The following is a 14,496-nucleotide window of genomic DNA, read 5'->3' on the forward strand; positions in this document are numbered from 1 at the left end:
GGTGCTTAGCATTTGGCTAGAGTTGGGGTGGTCGTGGTGTATATAAGTAGGTACACTGTGTGACGGGACAATGTGTAGGTAGTGAGTAATTGAACTGCAGTCAGAGAGTATTGTTGAAGTTAATGTTCGTTGTTATAGCGCGGCTGTTGAAATTAAGTGTATCATAAAGTTGTATTCGGAAAGAATAAACCAGTTTTATTAAGTAAGGACTTGTGTCGCTAAAGTTTCGTCGGAACGAAGTTACGGAAAATCAATTAACAAACGGAGACGTAACAATATTTTAACATATCAATCTGTGGCAGCTTCATATGAGGCTCTTTGATTGATTCATGGTGGAACATAAAAATATGTTTGAGTAAAAACTGTCAGAAACTTCTTGGAGCAGTTTATTACATTGAAAGTATTTACTTATGTCAAAGGTTTAAAGCATTCTACACCTCTTAAGAGATAGGTATTATGTTTTACCTCTGTAGAAGTTTTTAAAGCTCTGTAATTTTTTGAAAGGTATTTTTAAGTTAGAAATATAATCTTTACGTTCGTTTTGGCATTGCTTTCTAAGTTTATTCCATTTTAATTGCTGTAGTCGTAAACCTTCGGCTGAAGGAAGACTGGATGAAGAGCTACTCTCCAGGCAGAAGCAAGATGGAGCTGCTATAATAGATTCTACAACTGAAGGGGACCTCACTGTCTACAGTTTTATGGTTGAAGACTGTATCCTCACAGCTTACCAGGAGCAAGTTATCAAATGTCCAATTCATGGTGATCTTAAAATGTCTCTTTTAGCTCCTGATGTGGTTAGTTCTTTATTTCTGGTTTCTATTAACAAAATATTGAGGCTACAAATAGAAATATTAGTAGAATCTTATTTCTCACTAGATTTTTGATACATTTTTCTTTACTGTTTATTTGGAAAGTATCTGATTTTATCTAGGAAAACTTCATTGTTTCACATAATTACAGTTAAAAGTAATAAAACCAGCAGATTTACCCGTGTGATGCATGGCAAGAGGTTTATGAAAGTTTTTCCAAAATATGCTTGTGGCAACGTAAAGACTGAAAGTACATAAGAATAAATTTATTCATGTATTTTATTATCTATTGTAGTTTCTTTTTTTTATCAAAAAGCAGTAAGCAACATGCGTATAAACAATGTATGAAAAGAAATCACTCAAATGATTGATGGGATTTGAAGATGAAATGCAATTTTAGAATTAATATTTTACCAGTTACGAACATAAGTAGTTATATTTTTATCCTAAATATACCAGTAATGATGGAAAGTACATAGACAATATGTATACCTCATGTAATGAAAGAGGAAACTGGAGGAATCCCATCATTACCCCTAGTGACCTTTGTTACTAACTGTTATATATTTAGCCAGTGCTGGAGCAAAAGAATCTATGCATTTTAAAATAAAAATAGCTTCTTTTTTGACATGTGCTAAATCATTCCTAGTTGATTAAACCATATTTGACAGGTCCACATGCAAAAGCCTAGGAGGAGGAGTTAGAGAACAAACAATTTTCTTTCAAATTATAGTAAGATTTACAAAACTAATTTTCATGTTTAGAGAGAAAATTATAAAAGTAGACAGAAATAACAGTAAGTAGAAATAGGAAAATTATACTTTGAAGTGGGTTTAGACAATGTCTTATAATAAAATACATGCATGCATATTGTTATTGTGCTCATGGTATTTATAGATGTGACTGATAAACATTATCTATCAAATCTATTCAAGCATAGGCCCCTTAACACTGCCCTTATACAGTGGCAAGTAGTTGCTGAAGTCTAACACTGCTAAACTGTAATTGTTTTTATATGCAATTTTTTACTTTTTTGCACAGGTTATTAACCATTGTTTAGAAAGAGTGCTAACCTTGTCATACATTTCTTATATTGTATATTTTCATTTTGGCATGATATAAAACTCCTACTATTCACTACACTGACAAATCGGATACAGTTTCTGCTTATGATATTGCTAAGTGTAATTATCAATACAGTGGAAGAATGGTAAAAATTTCATAGAAATGGTAGTGTGAGGAGATAATTTTCCAGGTTACCTTAATGTGGTACATTTTGAAAAAATGACTAGAGGCTGAAATTTGTGGTTGATCAATGTAAATATAACTTTAAATTTTCCAAAATATACTTACCTCTACTGACACTAGCTATTTCTTGATCTCCAGGGTTTCCACTCTAAGCATCTAAGCATTGAAAACGCTTGCTCCAGTCTTTTATTGGCACTCGATTGCCCTTAACAACTTCTAATTTGCAAAATTCTTTACCAACTTCAGTGCACCCTCTATCTAGGTACTGTACATAAGCACCTCATTCAGATAATATAATCACTTTTTCTTGAAAAAGCATTTGGCACGGTTTTCTATAAACAGGAGTGTTGTGATTATTCACAATTTACCTTGCAACTTGGAATGTGTTTGGTGTTACTACAGTTATATCTTAATTTATATTTGTAAATTACTTTAAAAAAATGTACTGACGAGTATGAATTCCTGAGTTAATGTTTCTAGTACGGGGGCCAACCAGACCTCTTCCACCTCTACCATCTGGTTTTTGTCAAAAGCCAGGTGAGGAGTCTCTCTCAGTCAAAGCTGTCCGTGATATGATCCGTTGCAAGACGGAGAGACATATATACGGACTGAAGGTGTCTGTCCGGTGGGTTATGAGGCTGCTTTTGCAAATGACCCACGACCAGCTGGGGAGAATTTAGACTTGCTTTTTCCGGCTTCTTCTTTCACCAGGTTGGCCTCAACAGAGGATCATCTTTCTCAGTCACCTACAGCCCCTTTTCTTCAATTGGTTACTAGGGTTTGTGAGGTTTTGGGGGTCTCTCCTATTTATTTGACTCTACTTCTTCCCCTTGGCAGAAAGGATGGCAAGTGACTGCTTGGTTTTTCCTCCTCCTTCTGATATTGCTGTTCATGCTGCGAGATTTGCCACTCAGTTACACAAAGGGATAGCTATGCCTTGTTCTCACATTTATCAGAACAGCATGCTTTGAATTATCACAGACAGGAGGAGGTATATTTAGATTTTCAATAGATGGGGACCCACTTTTGGTCCTATGGGGGTCTAGTTTGGAACCTGTGATCACTTTAAACAGATCACAGTTTTCTCAGATTCATCTTTGTCTCACGACTGTCCTGAGGTATTTATCTTCAATCCAGCTTTTGTCGGAAGCCTATCAATGTTCTCATCAGCAATATCAGGACAAGTTGCGGATTTTGCTAACATCTACCTCAGCAAGATTATTATCCAGAGATGTTAGAATCATTAATTGATTCAACTTGTTTACATTCTTCTTTATTGTTGTTGGCTTCTCACCTTTCTGGCACTAACTTGGGAATGTCAGCTCGTAGTGTTTCCCGACCCCCTCCTTTGGTTCCCAGGTCTATTGGTTCTCATAATAGAGTCTGTCAGTATTCTCAAGGATCTATGGCTCGAGCGGACCATCAACAATGGCATCGGTGATTATTCCATGGGCAGGAGAGCAGTGGAAGCACAATTACATCACTTTCTGGACATCTGGAGTTCTGTCACCAGGGATCCATGGGTACTCCATGTTCTGGCTTCAGGATTGGTCACTCAATTTACATCACCTCTACAGTTATCTACACACCTGTTGCCTTTCCACCTCCAACAGATCCATGGCAAGTGGAACTTCGTTCCCAGGCCATAAGAGAGTTGTTAGTCAAAAAGGTAGTAGAGAGAGTCGATCCCATTCTTCCAGGAATTTATTCCCATTTATTTGTTGTACCCAAGAAGACAGGAGATTGGCATCCAATCATCGATCTGTCTCAACTCAACCAATTTTTAGATCCTCCTTGCTTTACAATTAAATATTTTCTCCACCTACGATGGTGCTTTGCATTTGGGCTCTAGATGACCAAGTTGATGTTTCTGACACTTAACTCCATATTCCCCTAGTGGAATCTTTCCAGAGGTTTCTCTTATTTGTGCACAAGAGTCAGGTGCTGCAGTTAAGGGCTCTACCTTTAGTCTTGCTTCAGCACCTTATGTCTTCTACAGAGTTGTTCAAGCTTTTTCTCATCATCTGCATTCCTTGGGCCTGTGCAAAAATCATTAAATGAATAACTGGCTCCTTCTGGCTCCATCCCATCAGTTAGCAGAACAACAGTCTCAGAGTCTCCTTTCAGAAGCCAAAAAAGCCAGCTTTCTTATCAGACTGGAGAAATGTATTCTGTCACCAATGCAATATCTCATCCATCTGGGTGTGTTTTTCAACACTCACTGAAGTCGTGCTCAACCAACCCCTATCAGGCTTGAAGCCATGGAAAGAGCCATCAGGCTTTTAATTATATCTCCTTTTCTTACTGCGTGGATGGTTCTCTCTCGTTTTGTGATGTTGGCATCCCTCGGGCCTCTTATTCCTTTGGTATGAACACATATGAGGTATCTTCAGTGGTCACTGTGCAACCAATAGATCTTGCATTGCAATCCTTTGGATCATCCTGTCTCATTACTCAGGAGCAACATTGTCAATTGAGAAAGGTGGTTGGATTAAAACACTACTATAGGCATAACCATTCCACCACCTCATTCCAAGATCCATCTGTTCACAGATGCATCTCCTCAGCGATGGGGAGTTTCTCTTTGAGGTCAGGAGTTCCAGGTTATTTGGATGGAAGATGAGTCTACCCTCCATATCAACATTCTTGAACTCCTTGCAGTACACCGGACAATGGTTCAAGGTCTCTCTCTTGAAGGGAAAAGTTGTCATGATACATTTCAACAATTCCTCGGTGGTATCTCAGATTTCTCGTCAAGGAGGCACACATTCTCGAGACCTGAATCTTCTCTACTAGGCTCATTCCCATCATATCAGTCTTTTAGCATGTCATATTCCAGGAGTGATGAATTTAATTGCAGGTCACTTGTCTCAACCCAACTAGATTCTTCTGATGGAATGGTTGCTACATCACAAGGTGTTTCAGTCGATTTGCTCTCAGTTTGGGTCTCCAACGATCGATGCCTTTGCAACTAATTGGAATTCTCTCTCAACTGCAGTTTTTTGGTCTCTGATACCTCATCCTCAGGCATAGGCAGTAGATCGTTCAGTCAGGACTAGACAAGCATCTTTCCCCCAATTTGCCTATTGACCCAGGTTGTGACTATGGTTTGTTCCACTCCCTCTTGAGTTATTTTGGTTGCACCATATTGGCCAGCTCAAACATGGCTTCTGCTTCTTCAGTATCTGCAGGAATGTCCACTTCTGGCAGTGTCCGTTGAGACAACTTTGATCAGACATTCTTCACTCAGATCTTTGGAAACTCAATCTCCATGCCTGGAAATTATGCAGTCCTTTGTCCAGCATAAGGGTTTAACTTCTAAGGTTTCTCTTTATTTAACTAAATCTCTCTGTAGGCCTACCACAGCCCTTTATCAACAGAAATGGAATACTTGTAATCAGTGATGTATTAAAAGGAATTTAAACTCTCTTCATCGTAAAGTATCTACCATATCCCATTTTATAACTTGGAGTACTTGAGAGGGGTTTTGCTTCATCTGCAGTGGCTTTATATAAGACATCCTTATCCACTATTTTTCAGTATTCCAAATATCGGAAGGTTTTGAATCCTCAGTACTATCAGGTCTGTTTAAAACCTTTTCTATTCTTTGACTCAAATGACATTTTAAATTACCGAATTTGTATTTTAAAGTTGTTTTACATGCATTGTCTCATCCTTCTTTTGAGCCCTTAGCTTTGTGTTCTTTGTTTTTACCTTTCTCTTAAATTGTATTTTTTGCTATTGTTGGCTTGTGGACTACGTCAGTCGGAGTAGTTTGCAATCCAAGTGAATTGGACTCTTTTATCATTCCACATTTGTCCTGCTTTACCCTGATAGGTCTTTTCTTCCCAAGACTCTGGCACCTAGGGAAGAGGAACGATCCTTTTTACCAATCTATTTGCCAAACATTTCTCACCTTTATGACCACTCTGATTCTGATCGTTTGTTATGTCCTGTTAAGGCCCTCAAGTGTTAGGTGGCTCTTACTAACTCATTGTGAGGTAGTAGGTATTGATTGTTCATTTATTGGAATCCTTCTATTTCCCATGATTTATTACTCATTACCCTAACAAGGTGGCTTTGTAAATTGATTCACATGGCCTATAATGAATTATCATTACAGGAGAGGAATCTTTTGCATGTCACATTTCACGAGATTTGTCATATCTCTATGTCATTAGCTGCCCAGTTGAATTGCCCTCTAGAAGACATTGTGCAGGCTGGTATGTGAACTACTCCTAGTACTTTCCTATCTCATTACTTACATGATCTAGCAGTTTCCTCTTCTGAGGGTTTTCGACTATCCCCTGTAGCTATTTCTGAACACATCTGTTAGATTTTAAACAGAGGTGAGTATTTTCCACAATCACATACTTTTTTATTTCCAGGATCCCACTCTACGGGGAATGTTACCCAGGCAGGTATGCTTCTCTTTTCAATTCTGCACTAGCAACCACATTCACTATAATTACTACAGGCTGCAACAGGCTCTGTCAAAACGGTGTGTTCCATAAGACCATCTAAGCACCTACTGGATGGTATTACCTTATTTTTATGGACCGCCACTCATGGACTATCCCTGCTGATCTTCAGGTTGAATAAATCAGGGTCAGGTTTGCTTTTAAAATTGTAGGAAACTTGGTTCACCTATTGAACAGTTTTCAGAGCACTGTTCCTCAGGACTCCCCAATGCATATTACAGGTTATATCAGTGGAGCAAGAGAATCCTTACCACCTCCAGTTGCTGGGGTGGTCGACAGAGGCTTTTCCTCCTAAGTGCTTGTGTTCTTCCACTCTTTAAGAAGAGAGCAAAGTTGGGGCCCTTTTACTCGGGTCCCTGGATGTTTTCCCAGATGTCAGTAGGAATAGAACCAACCTCTGTGGGAGCCTAAGTCTGGTTCAGATTTGACACAAAGCTATCCGGTTGGTGGGTTCATGGCCCTTCCCTTTTATCAATGTTGGAGGATGAATGTTCCTAATTCCAGACCAGATGAGTACCGTTCCTTTGGTTGAGTACGGCATACACGATCCTGTCATTCCAAGCCTGCGGTGTTGCCTTCTGGACTTTTTCAGGTGGTGTGAAACGCATCACTGTATGGCTATAGGTTGGGATCCAATCAAAAGTATATATACATAACATTGCAGTCCAATAGTCCTAGCCACCAATGTGGGATATAGGTACCACAACCCCTTAATTCCAACCCCGAGTTGTGGAACTTCAGCTGTTTGGTTGGGGCTGACCTATACTGATGATTACTCATATTCTATTCCACCTTTGATATAGGAAGTGAGTTCCAGAAGAAGAGCATACCTGTTATGGATGTAATGTGGTTTCCCCACTCTTGTACCATCTTTATTTTTGTACACTCCTGTTCTGTACAGATGCTTTCTGTATGGTTCATGCCTGCACTGGCCTCTCCACCTTCTCAATGTGGGATTCTAGCTGTAGTGTCAGCAGAGGTAAGTATGTTTTGGAACTTAACATTCTCTGAAACTGAAAATGTAATTCCAATAATACTTACCTCTGCTGACACTCTCCCCACTAAAAACTGGTTTAGTTCTTGAAAAAGTGATTACATTTTCTGAATGAGGTGATTATATACAGTACCTAAATGGGGGGTGCATTGAAGTTGGTGGAGAATTTTGCTAATCAGAATTTACCAAGGGCATTCAAGTGGCGTATTAAAGACTGGAGCAAGCATTTTTAATGCTTAGATGAGCAAAGAGTTGAAACCCTGGAGATCGAGAAATAGTTACAGTGTCAGCGGAAGTAAGTGGAAATACATTTTCAGTTTAGGAGAATGTTAACTTTTAAGATAACTTATGTTTCTAAACTACTTTCTAGAAACACAAGTTTTTTTTATCAAAAATATCTTTATTTGAGAAGTATAACTTTTTTTAACTACTTTGTAGGGAAAACAAAATTTTTGGTAAAGTTAATTAACACAAACATGCATTTTGTGCAAAAGTACTTTGTAGAAACAGCGTGTATTTTGCTAAAACACTTCATGATTAGAAACATATTATATCTGGTTTTTAAAATAAGTGATAAAAATTTGCTTTAAATAGTTATTATTTAAATAAAATTATGGTTAGAAATCCATGTACTATGTAAAAAACTCATTAATATTTTCTTATTAGATAGGTGGAATGTATCATTTTGCATATGATATATTTTCTTTAAGAAATTAGTGGGTTTTTTTTAGAAACTCGTATCCAATTATTGTAAGAAAAATATTTTTTTAACCTTTAGGTTTTTGCTGACTTGGGGGAGAGATTTCTGGTACGGTCAGAAAATCTTAGAAGGGGAAGATTGTTAGGGCGAGGTGCATTTGGCTTTGTTTTCAAAGCTAATATCAGACAAAGGGTAAGATGAAACTGTTAGAGCTAAAAAGTTTTGCTTATGTTTTTAAACTTAATATACAGAAGCTAAGGTATTAATAAAGCAAGGTGTGTATAATTGTGTGTGTAAACCTCAGTGCTTGAACAGAGAATGTTTTTTGTTTTGTATTTAAAAGCAAAAGATTCATGGTTGTTTGCTCTACCAGTATTTTGCTAGAACTAATATCTTTATTATAAAACACTTGTTAGTGATGAACCTTGGCACTAGTATACTGTAATTTTTCTCATGCAATTCTTTACTTTTTTGTACAGGTTATTAACTATTGTACCTGTAATTGCATACTTTCATTTGCAATTCATTGTTGCATTACAATAAATAACGTTTAGAAAAAGCCCTAAATTATAGTTATTATGGAAATCTTTGTTTTACCTGTGTTCCAGTTATCCTAATGTTTGCTAAGCTTTCTTGGCTTTGTCTTGCCATACATATCATAACTTTCAATATATTTTGTGTATGTTCACAAAATTTGGCAAGCTTTCAGCAAACCTTAGAAGTCTTTTGCACACAGAAATTCAGATTTTTTTATTAAATATTTTACTAAAGATTTGTCCGTGAATATATGAAGTCAGAGGATTGACTGCTTTGAGTGCAAAGTGATTTTTATGTTAATACTAGCAGATGCCATTTGAAAGAATTCAATGGTAATTTTTATAAAAATAGTTATGAATAAATAAAAGATGTGCAGTCATCCCAATGCCTTTGATCATAGCACATATACAATATGATTGTTTAGTGGACCATTTAAGGTCATATTTTGTCATTAAATGTTTATTTCAATAAGGAAAATTGCATTGCATTTGTTTTTAAGCAAAAGAGACTGAATACAATGCATTATTAGCAAAAATGTTTGGGTATCGATGTAGCAGGTGCAACCAACATAATAAGAGTTCTCAGGTTTGTAAAGTAGCCATGATGATTTTGTCTGCTGGATGCCACTGTTCCTTTTCATTTTACCCGAGCACAAGAAAAGACCACTATCGAAGTGAGCACTTTTTTGCCAGTTGTCATTTCTTTAAAGTGTCAAAGGGGAGGTATTCAGTTCAATTTATCCAACATGGTACAATAATATCATGCTTGTATATAATACTGTTATGACAGCGGGGGTCACATGACGCTAGTAACACGTCATATTCTCGAAGGTTCATGAAGTCTTGAGCTTTTACTAGATATGCGGTAGTCTTGTATATATAAGCCGCCAAGAAGTGACGGCAACAAGGTGTAATTGACAGTTGAGTCGAGCACGTGAGACGTTCGTTGTGAATTATAGCGTTTGTTATAGCGCGACTGTGGAAATTAAGTGTATTGCAAATTCGTATTCAGAAACAATAAACCAGTTTTATTTAAGAAAGGACCTGTATCACTAAAGTTTCTTCGGAAAGAATTTTTACAGAAAATTAACTAACGACCAGAGGCATAACAGTACCAATATTTTTGTACATAATATTCTATGCCTACCAATGTCTCACACACTCAAATGTATAGTTTCCATTTAGATTATTATTTTATTAAAGTTTGTATTAATTACTTTACTTTTAGATACTACATGATGAAATGTCTAGGGAAATTAAACTGAATTGATATTTAAACGTTTTATCCACTATGTCTCTTATTGACATATAGTAAAAATACTGGACACTAGAAATGACTGATTAGTGGAAATTCCTAATCAATCAGTCATTGAGTTCATTAATCAATTACATTCAACTAATTGATTATTTTCATGAGATGGCTAAAAAGCAAAAAAGAGTTGACTAGAAAAAAAAACTTGTAACTACAAATCAGAAGACAGAACACAGATAACCCAATGTATAGCTTTGTTCTTAAAAACAAACAAACATAACATTTCAATTACTTGAATAGTTGGAACAATTACAAAGAGTAATAATCAGAAACCCTAATTTCAATTAGTTATTACTTTTGGCAATCATGACACTAATTAATTATGCTGAACAAACATGAATTAATCAAAAATAATAATGGAAAATAATAGTGTCAACATTTCAATTACTTTGTATTTAAAATAAACAAAAACATTAATAACTAGCTGGAGTACCCGTTCCCTGGATGGAAATTATGTAAATTCATAATTAATGAAAGGTTATTTTAAGGCATATAAAGTTGGTTCCCTTGTATGTAATTGTAAAAAACACAAAAATGCCTATGAAACCACAAAAACACAAAACTGAAAAGCTGTATGTATCTTCCCCATGGACCCAAATAACATCCATACTAAATTTGGTGAAGATCCATCTACAGGGGGCAAAGTAGTGAAAAAACAACAACATAAAAATGCTCATAAAAACTGCAAAACATAAAACTGAAAATGTGTATGTACCCCTGCATGGACCCAATGAACCTCCATACCAATTTTGGAGAAAATCCATCCACACCCTGCAAAGTAGTTATATGGACATACACCAGACAGTACTATTATATTTGTATAGATCAGTCACCCTAATTTCCATTAGTTGATTATTTTCATGACATTATTCAATTTATTCTTAATTTTAATTACTGGATAGTTGGAATATTCAAAAGCAGTAATAATTGGTAAAACAAATTAATTCTTTTCACAACATCAATCAATTGTAATTTTGATTGATAAAATATTTATATAACACTAATCAATGTAATCGATGCATATAGGTAATCAGTATAGCTTTGTAGGTAATTGTGAGGGTAGAAGGGCAAGAGACTGAGTTCATGGTTCACACAAGAGCAGCCAGAACACTGGCAGACCTTGTGATATTTCAAGTTCTCCAAGTGATATCACCAATTCAGCCTGTAGATAGTGCCTTTCATTAGGCTAATACCAATAGACTAGATGTTACAGAACAGGACAGCTATATCTAGGAAATGTTGCTCACAGAACAAAGGTAGTCATCTCCAACCTTAGATTTGGCAACCTCAAAATGAACATAGTGTGGAAATTATCTAACACTTTTGTCCGTACAATTGGGGAGTTGATATTCCACGGAAGAGTTATCCAGTGTTGGCCAGATCAAGATCAAGGGATGAAGTCCTAATGTTGTTTTGCAATTATAGGCAATGAGTAATTCAGCTTTTGCTGAAAAGGTTGTGTGTGCAGTAAAGAAAGTGGAAATAATGCTAGTGTTAGGGTTGTGTACTTCACATCATGGCCGAAAGCAAAAACAGAGATACCAACACATCTGAGATCACTGACTGATGACTTTGGAAACATCTAGACCCAGTGAGAGCTACTCATTGGCTTGTTGGTTGAGTATGCCAATATATCTGTAGAACCAGATGGCCAATTGGGTCTAACAGTAGTGACTCACCAAAACAACAATACAAGTGCAATAAAACAACCACTGAGCCAGTTTCCCTAAGGCACTAGGGAAGCACTGAAAAACAGCAGATATTGAAGGACAGTCCTACAACTTTTGAAGAGTGCTTGATCATTTTCATTAATGACTGTCAGGAAGAAGGAAAGTATGTGCCAAAGTTCTGAATATCTGGGTGAGTTCCCACTAATTCAACAGTTTCTATTCTGGCATCTGGATACTCCCAGATCAAGCTGTGTGGCAAGTGCTGGCCCAAGATTGCTTTTAGCATGAAAGATGACTTTTGTGTGTTTCATCTCATGCCATTTGATCTGTATAATGTGTTCACCTCTTTCAAGAAGCTAATGGAGGTTACACTGAAGGGGGTGCAATGAGAAAGATGTCTTGAATATTCTTCAACAATGTATTGGTGTTCAGTTGCCTGTTCAAGTCTGCAGATGAGAACCTCAGAAAGGTAATAAAGCAGATAAATAAAGCAACCTTGAAAGTGAAACCAGGAAATTGCTCATTCATGCAACAGAAGTGTAGTTTCTGAGATTTTCGGTCACATTGTAGGTAAAGATCGAGTCTCTACAGACCATGCTAAGGCAACAGCAGTAGAGATATAGTCTCAACCTGGGACCAAGTGAGACATCTGCAGCTTCCTCAGTTTTGCTTCATGTTACAGACAGTTTGTGGCTAACTTCTCCAAAATAGCAGAACCATTGTCTGCTCTCACTAAAGTTGATGTACACTTTGGATGGAATGAAGAATGTGACCAAGAATTCTGATCCCTACAGCTTGCTTTAGTGAATCCTCAAGTGCTAGCATATCCACAACTAGATAGCAAGTTCCTATTGAACACCCATGCCAGCAACTCATGTGTTATTGCAGTTGCAGGAAATAGTAGAATGTGTAATTGTGTACCCTAGTCATACTAATGAAGATACGGTACGAAAAAGAAAGAACTGCTTGCAGTTGTAATCTTCATAAAGCACTATTGTCACTATTTGTGTAGCAAGATGGCCTAAGGTGGGAGCAAAAACCATTTCTACCATAGCAATGTTAAGCCACACAGATGGATATTTCAATGATGGATGGATGCCATGATTTAACATCTCAGCAGCTCCATGAAGAGCAATTGAAGGACCCACTCTAGCATGGCTAATCCTTAATGCAGCAAAGTATAACCCATACTTGTGCTAACATTCTGGCCAGATTCAAGTCAAAATGTTTGGTGCTGGGGGAAACCATACTTCCTACTCTGGAAGGTTGGTCATCCACTAACATACAGACTAAAGTGACATTCGTAAAGTATCTGAAAGCATAAGAAGCACATCAATATGCTGCATCCGTACATCACAAACAAACATACCATACACTAGCTTGACCAGGAGTCTGAGCTTGAGACCATTGAGTAGAAGAATAATATCTAAAGTCATAACATCTCACCCAACAAGAGTGGGAAAGAGCTGAAAATAAATATCTTGCTCTCCACGGCAAGTCAGAAGAATGAAACAAGCGCATAAGGAGTGATTAAAAGTTAAAATTAATAATAACACACACACACAAGACAAAATGTCATTATATAATGGGTATAATTAGTGTGGTTTTCTTCCAAAGTTAATATTAAAGGAGCTTAAGAGTTAGGAGATAACAGTTACAAAAAACAAGATTCACAAATCAAGGAAACAACCATTTGAGAACATACTCTACTTTCAGGTGTTACACTGGAACATAATTAGCCAGGATGTTTATCTCAACACTACACTTTCTGTCAACAGAATACATGAAAAAGTATCAAATATTTGAAAAACACACACACACATATATATATAAATTTAAAGGTAACTAATTTACTAATGAAGCCAATGGAAAATTGAAAATGTAAGCAGTGAAAGAATGCCAGAATAATTACTTCCGTAAGCATATGGTGGGTAAAAGGCCTCACTCAAGGTTTTCCATAGATTGGGTAGCATCAGTAATCTCAAGCTAATTCATTCCTTGTGAACAAAGAGTTCTTTGTGCAGAGCTTGAGTGTGAGCTTTTACTGAGTGTGTGGTATCCATGTGCTAGACAACTTAATCACAAAATTATAAATAAAAGATAATAAAATCACAATAAATAAGCCAGCACCTGCGAGAATAAGACAGTGTCTGAGTCTCTCCAAAGAAATCTACCTTACAAACATGGAAAAAGTCTCAGCTCCTGTGTAAATTACATTTTATGTGGTTTTAACTTTTATGTTAATAAACTTAAAAGGAATGTTTAAGTTAGTAAAAGTAAAAATAATTATGAAGGAGAACCTTTAAACACTGTAAAACAGAATTGAATGAATGCTTCATGTTTTGTAAAACAACTACCTCAATTTCATATTTTTATGTAAATCTCCTCAAGTTAGTGATCTGTGTGCAAAAGTCACTGACTACATTCCTGGTATTTTAAATAAATACTATTTATAAATAGTAACTGTCCTCTAATAGTGCCCATTACAGGAGGAAACACTGTAGTTAGAGGCAAAAGACAGCTTCAACAGCTAGCAAAGACACCAACATTAACCTCCTGATCAATATGAGTGGGACTGATCACCATTTAGGACAGTCATGTGAATAAAAAAATCAATGACTGACAGGCAATAGTAATCTTTGTTTTCCAAGCTATCAAGTGATGTTCACTGTACAACGTATGCACTACATAATCTGATTTACACTTAATTATCCACAGTTACAACAGTTTGTTAATCATAATATTA

The 14,496-nt window shown here is 36.5% G+C and overlaps 1 protein-coding gene across 1 annotated transcript in view; it reads left to right on the forward strand.

Annotated features, from left to right (window-relative positions):
* Positions 1-9,576, forward strand: part of LOC106462914 (leucine-rich repeat serine/threonine-protein kinase 1-like) — a 257,033-nt gene extending 247,457 nt beyond the window's left edge. The window contains exons 21-22 of the mRNA XM_022390319.1: positions 584-794; positions 8,311-9,576. Coding sequence (XP_022246027.1) covers positions 584-794; positions 8,311-8,433 — 334 coding nt within the window. The 3' untranslated portion in view covers positions 8,434-9,576. The remainder of the gene's footprint in view (positions 1-583; positions 795-8,310) is intronic.
* The last annotated feature ends 4,920 nt before the right edge of the window (positions 9,577-14,496 follow it).

The sequence above is a fragment of the Limulus polyphemus genome, unplaced genomic scaffold, assembly GCF_000517525.1.
Source record: "Limulus polyphemus unplaced genomic scaffold, Limulus_polyphemus-2.1.2 Scaffold1281, whole genome shotgun sequence".
Taxonomy (NCBI): Eukaryota; Metazoa; Arthropoda; class Merostomata; order Xiphosura; family Limulidae; genus Limulus; species Limulus polyphemus.